The sequence below is a fragment of the Pelophylax lessonae genome (assembly GCF_965119305.1).
Source record: "Pelophylax lessonae genome assembly, chromosome: 1".
NCBI classification, from domain to species: Eukaryota; Metazoa; Chordata; class Amphibia; order Anura; family Ranidae; genus Pelophylax; species Pelophylax lessonae.
In genome coordinates, this window is record NC_138768.1 from 577,756,626 (window position 1) to 577,767,970 (window position 11,345).

At 41.7% G+C, this 11,345-nt stretch overlaps 1 protein-coding gene across 1 annotated transcript in view; it reads left to right on the forward strand.

Annotated features, from left to right (window-relative positions):
* Positions 1-10,161, forward strand: part of LOC309548582 (transmembrane protease serine 11D-like) — a gene marked incomplete at both ends in the record, with an annotated part of 70,124 nt that extends 59,963 nt beyond the window's left edge. Inside the window, 4 exons of the mRNA XM_082248556.1 lie at positions 464-632; positions 2,175-2,434; positions 2,545-2,690; positions 10,000-10,161. Coding sequence (XP_082104682.1) covers positions 464-632; positions 2,175-2,434; positions 2,545-2,690; positions 10,000-10,161 — 737 coding nt within the window. The remainder of the gene's footprint in view (positions 1-463; positions 633-2,174; positions 2,435-2,544; positions 2,691-9,999) is intronic.
* Between the last annotated feature and the right edge of the window lie 1,184 nt (positions 10,162-11,345).

Genomic DNA, 11,345 nt, shown 5'->3' on the forward strand with positions numbered 1-11,345 from the left:
GTCTGAATCTGTGGGAAACTGTCAAATGACAGCTGGCCACCGGCCTAATCAGCTATGGCTATGGAATCCCCCCATCCTCCAGCTAACAAGGGGATGGGATGCTGGTGACATCATTCACCTATTATGGCCACATTATCCAAATATAGCTATTTGGACATAATAGGTCAATGATGTCACCCGTAACCCTGACCATTTGTTACGTGTGGCTGGGGGGGAATTCCATGGCTGCAGATGACTGGGTGTGTGGCCTGTTAACATGTTCCCCCAAGTTCAGTCTCAGCTGAATTCAGCCAAAACCTTAGCTCACAGCTACTAGTGACAGACTGCATCATGGATGTCATTTTTTATTTTGTTCATAGTTACCCCTAAGGCTCATACTTGTGTCAATAATTTGTTGGCAGTATGAGATAGTAATCACTGTAAAAACATATTGCTTACAATTTGTTTCCCACTTTATGAACAGGTTGCGGAGTTGGTGGACCTTTAATATCAAGTAAAATAGTTGGGGGAACAGATGCAGCTTTGGGTACATGGCCCTGGCAGGCTAGTCTACACTTAAATGGGAATCATGTATGTGGAGCGTCTCTCATCAGCAACACCTGGCTAACAACTGCTGCTCACTGTTTCAAATCGTAAGTTATGAAATACTGTGCTACTACTTTGCTACCAATTGCATCTGAACTGGTCAACAACATGATGCAATAACATTTTTAAAGAAAAAAAATTTCTGTACAAATTTTAATATTTTGCTTATGTTTTTCAAAGCTGGCTACTGGTATTACACTCTGATTGTATTCTCATTTAGGACGTTGGTCAAGAGGCTTTCGGCTTGTGTTAATGGCATCAGTCTGACATCAGATTGAGAGCCCTTTCTGAGTAAATAGCAAACACAAAAACCCTTTGCACTTGAAAGTGGACAGAGAAATGTCAGTTGTCTATATTCCTATCCTGGCTTGCCTGAATGTGCTAAGCCTTGCTGCCCTCATAATTCTGGGGAAGTCTAAGAGCACTGAAACCACAAAACGAAACAGAGGGCGCACAGGCCTAGTGCATTATCCTCAACTGTAAACTTTAATATGTAAAAAGAGATAAGTATTATACTCACAAACTGACAGATGTGTCAGTCTTTCATAAAAACAGCAGCTTTAGGTCCATGATACAACGTTTCGCATTAGAGATGGCCGCCTTTTGGTTCCCACGCTTTTTGCAAAGTCCTGACCCATGTGACTCCTGCCTCTAGGAGAGCCTTCCAACTACCCGTGGCCATGCCCTCCATCCTCCTGGCCATACAGCTAGTTGTAAGGCAGGAGTCACGTAGGGGCAGGACTTTGCAAAATGAATGATAAACTGCTGTGGCTGTTTGCAACTACACATCGAACAGTTGCAAGCGATTAGGGACAGGTGACTAACCCTGGACACAAACTGCCTGCGTCCAGGGCCACTCATCTGTGTTGTTGGAGACATTGATTTTGGCATTGATTTCAGTAAGGGGTTAACATAGCAATGTTGTCACTGAGTACCCTTGATAGATACTCAATGTAAACCATCTTACTGCTAAAGTCTCCTGCTCATTGAACGGGATGAAATACCAAATTACCCCTAAAATTTCTAGTGTTCTAATTGTTCAAAACAGTGTGAAGAGGTCAGCAGACTGGAAAATATTAGCTACTACACACGTGGTGTACAGCACAACATCCAGTAAATGTACTCAAAGAAATTGGTAGTTGGTAGAGAGGTGTGCCATTAGTTATGGTTAGTGGAGGTCAGTGTAGGGACTGCCTAGAACTGTAGAACAATGTCAGTGGTTACTAACCTGGTATGGGCCAAATAGAAGTACTAGAAGAGTGACTGAAGAAGGGGCTCATAGTTGCAGCCTTGCCTTGGTCCCCATTTGACTTTAATCCCGCTTTGAGTATATGTACCATACTGAGATGAGGAAATATTTCAATAATCAGAAATCCTCTTCCACTAGTTTGACTGCAGCAAACTGTTATCTGGTTGGTTTCTATGGATTATGAATCTTTGCACTCACTCATTGAATAAAGTATTTGTGTTAACACAAAGGTTGATAAGACTTTATTTTTTATAAGTTGTAATATTTATAACATCAGCATAATAATAGCATATCTAAGAATAACTTTAAAAAATATAATGTAAAATGTATATTTCCACAGGAACAAAGATGTGAATGCATGGACTGTCATTTTAGGAACAAATCTTTTAACCTCTGGATCTGGATTAAGCATCAAAGCTATAGTTATCCATGAGAATTACACCACTGGAATAGTATTTAATGATATTGCTTTGATTGAATTGTCATCTCCAGTGGCCTTTACTCAGTACATCCAACCTGTGTGTCTGGCAGATACTCTGACTGCCGTTCCTGACAATTCTTCCTGTTATGTCACCGGATGGGGAACACTAACAGATGGAGGTTGGTACCACTAACATATCTTATTATAAGCACCTTATCTATACCTCATTTCCTACAAATATTAAGATATTTGCTGGGATAACATCAATGTTTTTTTTTTCTTTTTAAAGGAGGAAGCTTGCCCTCTATTCTGCAACAGGCTCAGTTGACGATAATAAGTACAAGTTTATGCAGTAGTGCTCAGATGTATGGAAGCATAATAAAACCATCAATGATATGTGCTGGATATGTTGAAGGGAAAGTTGATTCTTGTCAGGTAAGTTTCATGCATTTTGTTCATCTCGAGATATTTGTAAAAGAAAGAAAGAGTTGATAATTATATCACCATTGCCACTGTCAATTTTCTTACCCGACTGGAGTTCATAAATCAACATCAAAGGAGGTCATTCCAGACTTTTCCTTTCTCAACAGCAAACTCAAGTTCTGTCTGCATTTGACGGTCATATAGGAGCCCTATTATTGTCCTCTTATTGTTAAAACATTTTTTTAAAAAAGCTTTACTAAGAAACACATTTTTGGGAGTACTAGAACATTGACAAAAAACAATAGACTTGGGGCCACAATATGAAAATGGTTAAAATGTATGTATATCCTGGCAATTAATTTCTTTCTTTCTTTTTTTTCCACTCCTTTGGTCAGTTAAACATACCATTGATACCAAATCCATGAAACCATGAAAGTATTATTATTATTATTATATTACAGGATTTATATAGCGCCCACAGTTTGCACAGTGCTTTACAATGTGATGGAAGACATTACAGTTACAATACAATTCAATACAGGAGGAACTAGAGGGCCCTGTTTGTTAGAGCTTACAATCTATGTTCCTATATCTATTTGCTATGTGAAAAAATACCTGTTGATCTTGCCAGGAATTCAAAGCTATCCTGTGTCTAATGCTAACTTCCTTTCTTGTCTCAAGCAGATTACTTAGCCCTCCCAGTTTTATATCTTGGGACATCAGAATAATTAGCCTTTATGTTGCAGAGATGGGAGAGTATGTGGGTCTGAGTAGTTTGGCAAGAGAAAACTAGTAAGGGCTGACACCATTCAGTTTACAAAAATTCTGTGTGTTGTCCGCCTACAACAAGACTTAGTAGCTGAGTGCAATTCTGACAGATCATCAGGTATTTTTCTGTACTTGCATGGTCTTTGAATAGAAAAAGGAGATGCACTGCATATGTTTTTTTGTATGTATATATATATATATATATATAGTATACAGTATCTCACAAAAGTGAGTACACCCCTCACATTTTGTGTAAATATTTTATTATATATTTTCATGTGACAACACTGAAGAAATTACACTTTGCTACAATGTAAAGTAGTGAGTGTACAGCTTGTATAACAGTGTAAATTTGCTATCCCTCAAAATAACTCAACACACAGTCATTATTGTGTAAACCACTGGCAACAAAAGTGAGTACACCCCTAAGTGCAAATTTCCAAATTGGGCACAATTAGCCATTTTCACTCCCCAGTGTCATGTGACTCGTTAGTGTTACAAGGTCTCAGGTGTGAATGGGGAGCAGGTGTGTTAAATTTGGTGTTATCGCTCTCACTCTTACTGGTCACAGGAAGGGATTTGAAAAAATAATTGTTGCTCTACATAAAGATGGCCTAGGCTATAAGAAAATTTTCAAGACCCTGAAACTTAGTTGCAGCACGATCGCCAAGACCATACAGCAGTTTAAAAGGACAGGTTCCACTCAGAACAGGCCTCGCCATGGTCGACCAAAGAAGTTTACTGCACGTGCTCAGCATCATATCCAGAGGTCGTCTTTGGGAAATAGACATATGAGTGCTGCCAGACTTACTGCAGAGGTTGAAGGGGTGGGGGGTCAGCCTGTCAGTGCTCCGACCATACGCAGCACACTGCATCAAATTGGTTTGCAGAAGGAAGCCTCTTCTAAAGATGATGCACAGGAAAGCCCGCAAACTGTTTGCTGAAGACAAACAGACTAAGGACATGGAATCCTGGAACCATGTCCTGTGGTCTGATGAGACCAAGATAAACTTATTTGGTTCAGATGGTGTCAAGCATGTGTGGCGGCAACCAGGTGAGGAGTACAAAGACAAGTGTGTCTTGCCTACAGTCAAGCATGGTGGTGGGAGTGTCATGGTCTGGGGCTGCATGAGTTCTGCCGGAACTGGGGAGCTACAGTTCATTGAGGGAACCATAAATGTCAACATGTACTGTGACATACTGAAGCAGAGCATGATCCCCTCCTTTTGAAGACTGGGCCTCAGGGCAGTATTCCAACAAGATACCGACTCCAGACACACCTCCAAGACATCCACTGCCTCACTAAAGAAGCTGAGGGTAAAGGTGATGGACTGGCCAAGCATGTCTCCAGACCTAAACCCTATTGAGCATCTGTGGGGCATCCTCAAATTGAAGGTGGAGGAGCGCAAGGTCTCTAACATCCACTAGCTCCTTGATTTCGTGATGGGGGAGTGGAAGAGGACTCCAGTGGCAACCTGTGAAGCGCTGGTGAACTCTATGCCCAAAAGGGTTAAGGTAGTGCTGGAAAATAATGGTGGCTATACAAAATATTGACACATTGGGCCCAATTTGGACATTTTCACTTAGGGATGTACTCACTTTTGTTGCCAGCAGTTTAGACATTAATGGCTGTGTGTTGAATTATTTTTAGGGGACAGCAAATCCATACTGTTATACAAGCTGTACACTCACTTCTTTATATTGTAGCAAAGTGTAATTTCTTCAGTGTTGTCACATGAAAAGATATAGTAACATATTTACAAAAATGTGAGGGGTGTACACACTTTTGTGAGATACTGTATATACAATGTCTTAAAAAAGTATTTATACGCCTTGAAATTTTCCACATTTTGTCATGTTACAACCAAATGTATGACACATTATTTGTTGGATTGTTTAAGACAGTAAAGGGAATGTACCATGGAACTTTTACTGAATTGGCTGTACTTTGCACATAATTATTGGAATGTGGTCAGTGTCAGCCCTGCTTTAAACTTCTCCACAACTTTATCCCTGACCTGTCTGGTGTGTTCCTTGGCTCTCATGATGCTGTTTGTTCACTAAGGTTCTCCAACAAACCTCTGAGGGCTTCACAGAACAGCTGTATTTACACTGAGAATAAATTACACACATGTGGACTCTATTTACTAATACGGCGAATTCTTAAGGCAAATGGTTCCACTAGATTTTAGTTAGGAGTATCAGAGTAAAGGGGGGGGATACAAATGCATGCCACACTTTTCACATATTTATTTTTAAAAAGTTTTGAAACCATTAATAATTTTCCTTCCACTTAACAATGATGTGCCACTTTGTGTTAGTCTATCACATAAAATCCCAAAGAAATACATTTACATTCATATTTTTGAGTGGAACATGACAAAATGTGGAAAATTTCAAGGGGTACATCAAGCTTCTTTAGCTGCTGAATGCATTTTCAGTAAATCTCAAATTAGTGGAACCACAGAATGCCCATTATAGCCAGACAATTAGCAATTTATTTAAACAAAACGTTGGAAATGCAGTGCCCATATTTTTATTGTAACAGGTTTATGATTAGCTGAAATATTCATGAGAGTACCATATAGATTGCTCTAAGTAACTAAGGATTGCACAGATAACATGTATAAAGGTTATTGGCTCGTTATCCTTATTCTATGCAGATACATATCCATTGAACTTACTGGTAAAGCTGTCTTTAATGTATACTCTTCTTCTAGCAAATTGCAGATAGCTAAAACAAAAAACAATTCACAATTAATTCAGCCACTTTGTTTGCATGGGGAAGGGCAGAGTTGGGATTGCGTGTTAACATCTATCTCTCCCTGTTAGTTTAAAGGGACATCGCTATGCAGATATCCTATTCAATATCTAAAAATGCAATAAAAATATAATATACTATCACCAAAGTGCAATGTTATGTGTTCTCACTCTTCTCTTCAAAACATAGCTCTATTCCCAAAAGATAAGGTATATCAATGTGCAAAAATACCAAATGTGCAATACAAAAATACAAAAAGTGCTCAGTGCTGTGCAAAAAAAGCAAAATAAAAAGAATTAAAATATCTGTGCAAAAATGAAAAAAATCAATACATATGACTCCACTGAAAAATTAATAAAGTCCATATAAAAGTAAATACAAATAATTCATAAATGTCCCATGTATCCAAGATGAATTTTAAAAGTGCTCTTCTTAAATTCTTGCAATATTCACCAAAAAGTGCACTCCGCCACCATAAGTATAAGTACACTCACCAGAGCCCAATGCTGGTAAGATTATAAACCAGCAAATAGTGAACACCAATATAGGAATAGCAATCCACAGCTTCCATCTAGAGCTCACTCAAGCAGAGGGTTCTGTGTCATATGTTATAACTCACAGTGGCGTAGCGTGGGGGGTGCGGGGGGGGGGCACTGGCACCGGGCGCAATATTTAGGGGGGCGCATCCCACGCCCACCATCCGCAAGATCATAGTGTCCCGCATCCCTTTATTTGTGACAATGCCCTGTCCGGCGGCCCGGCCGCTCTTTCCTGCACTTGGCTCCTTTACTGTGCAGGACGAGCAGCGGTGGACACTGAAGTTGTCATGTGCAGCCAGGGGGCGGGGCGGGGCTGGTCATGGGTGAAGACGGCGGCTCGGTGCATGTGCAGCACCGCTCTTGGAGTCTCTCCCTGCTGTCCGGACCGGCTGCCTCCACGCTGGCTGCTGCTGCTGACACGCTGTGTCTCTCCTCTGCTCCAGATCGTCTCCTCAAGTCCCCAGTGTCCGGACACAGAAAGAGGTGACTTGAGTGATGTGCTGCCTGCCCGGGAGCCCAGGGAAGTGGACATAGGAGGGGGGAGATAGGTCAGTGTAGGGGGGGGATCAGTGTAGGTGTCAGTGTATGGGGGGTCAGTGTAGGGATCAGTGTATGGGGGGTCAGTGTAGGTGTCAGTGTATGGGGGGGTCAGTGTATGGGGGATCAGTGTAGGTGTCAGTGTATGGGGATGGTCAGTGTATGGGGGGGTCAGTGTAGGTGTCAGTGTATGGGGGGGTCAGTGTATGGGGGGTCAGTGTAGGTGTCAGTGTATGGTGATGGTCAGTGTATGGGGGGGGTCAGTGTAGGTGTCAGTGTATGGGGGGGTCAGTGTAGGTGTCAGTGTATGGGGGGGTCAGTGTATGGGGGGTCAGTGTAGGTGTCAGTGTATGGTGATGGTCAGTGTATGGGGGGGTCAGTGTAGGTGTCAGTGTATGGGGGGGTCAGTGTAGGTGTCAATGTATGGGGGGGTCAGTGTAGGTGTCAGTGTATGGGGGGTGTCAGTGTATGGGGGGGTCAGTGTAGGTGTAAGTGTATGGGGGGGTCAGTGTAGGTGTCAGTGTATGGGGGGGGTCAGTGTAGGTGTCAGTGTATGGGGAGGTCAGTGTAGGTGTCAGTGTATGGGGGGGTCAGTGTAGGTGTCAGTGTATGGGGGGGGGGTCAGTGTAGGTGTCAGTGTAGGTGTCGGTGTATGGGGGGGGGTCAGTGTAGGTGTCAATGTATTGGGGGGTCAGTGTAGGTGTCAGTGTATGAGTGGGGGTCAGTGTAGTTGTCAGTTTAAGGGGGGTCAGTGTAGGGGGGTCAGTGTAGGGGGGGTCATTGTAGGGGAGTCAGTGTGTGGTGTCAGTGTAGGGGGTAAGTGTAGGGGGGGCAGTGCAGTTGTCAGTGTAGTTGTCAGTTTAAGGGGGGTCAGTGTAGGGGGGCCAGTGTAGGGGGGTCAGTGTAGGGGTGTCAGTGTGTGGGGTCAGTGTAGGGGGAGGGGTCAGTGCAGTTGTCAGTGTAGGTCTCAGTGTATGTGGGAATGTAGGGGTGGTCAGCGTAGGGGTGGTCAGTGAAGGGGGGTCAGTATAGGGGGTCAGTGTAGGGGGGGGGTCAGTGAAGTTGTCAGTGTAAGGGGGGTCAGTGTAAGGGGGGTCAGTGACGTCGTCAGTGTAAGGGGGGTCAGTGTAGGGGGGGGTCAGTGACGTCGTCAGTGTAAGGGGGGTCAGTGTAGGGGTGTCAGTGTATGGGGGAGTCAGTGTATGGGGGGACCAGTGTAGTTGTCAGTGAAGGTGTCAGTGTGGGAGGGGGGGTCAGTGTGGGTGTCAGTGTATGGGGGGTGTCAGTGTAGGTATAAGGTAGGTCTCTGTAGTGGTCAGGTAGGTCTGTGTAGGTGTCAGTATAGTAATCAGGCAGGTCAGTGTAGGAATAAGGTAGGTCTGTGTAGTGGTCTAGTAGATTTGTGTAGGGGGGGCGCAAATTACTTACCTTGCCCCAGGCGCTGACAACCCACGCTACGCCACTGATAACTCATAAGCAAGAAGAGGAGAGTTCTGATAGAGTAAAACCACCTTAAGATTGTTGTTTAATAAAAACAAGAATTACACTTTTCATGTGTCTCTACTGACACAAGTATACAGACTTCAGCAAAAAGCAATTTTGACTCTGGCTGAAAGCTCCAAGCCACGAGCATGATCACAGCGTGCGTGTTAACGTCACATCTAAACCCCGCCCAACGTGATTTGTCATTGGACATCTTCCAGGTGAGAACACATAACAATGCACTTTACTGATGGTATATTTTATTTTTTACAGGATTTAAGGTTTTATCCTAATAGCGCTATCCCTTTAAACTAACATCATGTATTGATATATGTATTGCTATATATATATATATATATATATATATATATATATATATATAAATATTATTTGGATAGCTGTTGTTCCCTTGTTTTAGCTGAGTTCTAAAGACTGTGGTGCAGTTCAAGAAATCCTCTTTATATTACCACAGTCCCAGTGCTAAATGAAATGAAGAAAAAAGATAGTGTTTTTTTTTTTTTTTTACATAATTGACTCTTAAACTAGAGGTTGGCCTACTCCCTTACTTCTCCAAAGCATATGAACAATTAAAGTAAAGTTGGTCCCAATGACCAATAGAAGGGCCTAGAGGACAGAAGGGGTCGGAGCCCAATTCTCCAGTTACAGCATCAGTAGATATTTTTATATGACTATTATATATCTCTAGACTGGCTTTCTCAACCTTTTTGAACCCTTGAAATAATTTTCCAGTTTCATGGAACCCCTTCTATTAATTTAGTAGTAGTATAACTACAGCTTCCGGTACATTTGAGTAATGATCAGTGGGAAAAATGCTCCTTACATTTGTGGTCAGTTGAAAGAATTTCCCCCCTTACATTCATTGGAATCTGTGGTTACTTATCTGAGAGGCGTAAATTGCTCAAGGAACCCATGGAAACCACGGGAAAAACCCCAGGGTTTCACAGAACTCTAATTGAGAAAGGCTGCTCTAGACCTACTGTTTACTTTGGATATGCGTTTAATCATATGCTCAGTTTGAATTTCACAGTTTTCTCACTGGTTTATTCTACATAACAAATTCACATTATTTATCCCCACTTAAAACACTTCAGTGTATGTAAATGAGGGACCTATTAAGAGTCGCTGGCTGGATTGTTTGACATAGACACTTGTCATGAAACTTTGAAGCATACCAAGCACTAATGCACTTTACTCTTTTATTCCCTAAATGCAGGGAGACTCTGGAGGCCCCCTTGTGGCACGACAGTCTAATAACAGGTGGTCCCTCATTGGAATTGTAAGCTTTGGATACGGCTGCGCCATAGCAAACAAACCAGGTGTTTACACCAGGGTCACATATTTCCGCAAATGGATTACACAGAAATCTGGGATATAAATCTTGCCAATTTTAGCTGGATAAAATCATGTAACTGATTTACAGAAGACTTATTTCCTTTTGTGCATGCCAAACAAAACATATGTGTCATCAAGGTCACAGGAGTGACCAAGGAGTTCAAATTGAGTACTCAGGACATGACATTTGGATACTGATTTTTTTAAACAAAGAATAGTCAATGAAGTTAATGCATATTAATAAAATTCAGACTCCTCCTGCATTGCATTTGTAAATAACTTGCTATAAAATAACGTTTTAATTTTGTGATGACATCCAGATCATTTCTTACAAACAATACATTTCATGTTGTACATGTAAAATATTTATTTATTAATATACTTTGTGGTATAGGAAAATGAATCAACTAAAACCAGTATCAGGCCAAAAACTGATCAAAAAAATATAAAAAAATAAAAATAATCTTAGTACATAACTTTACAAAACACATGGAGATTGTTAGTAAATGTTTATAGCTGTGTAAGAGATCTCAGTGGGCATACAGTATTCAGTGTAGGGGAGGGCAGATGACCCTGTCATGTTTTTCTGCACTATGATTTCATTGCACTAAAATACTGATATCATCAATTGGCTATAAGGGCGCCATTGGGCCTGCAGTGAAAGCTGGATACATGCAATCAGGTAGCTTGTAAAATTTCTGTTTACAAAAATAAATTATTTGATTGCAAATCAGGCAGCTCACACTGTGTATATTCATTCTGAGTTTGTAAAATATGTATGTTTACAAAAATAAATTATTTGATTGCAAATTGTTATGCTGCTGTATTTGTGTTATAACACGTAATTAGAGTTGAGCGGACACCTGGATGTCCATGTTCGGCGGGTTCGGCCGAACTTTAAAAAAAAGTCCGGGTCCGTGTCCCGGACTTTTGCCGAACTTTTCCCGGACACCGAACCCCATTGAAGTCAATGGGGACCCGAACTTTCAGGCACTAAAATGGCTCTAAAACACCAATGGAAAGGGCTAGACTGCTGCAAATGGCAGCAAAACGTAGTTAAGAGCATGGCAAGTGCTCTGCAAACAAATGTGGATAGGGAAATAACTTAAAACAACAAAAAAAAACAGAAAAATAAAACAATGTTCTTCATCTCTGAAGGATGAGGCCCATATGGAGTAGGAGGGAGGTTGAGGTGGTGGTGGATGTGGCGTAGGCGTGTGCACAGGG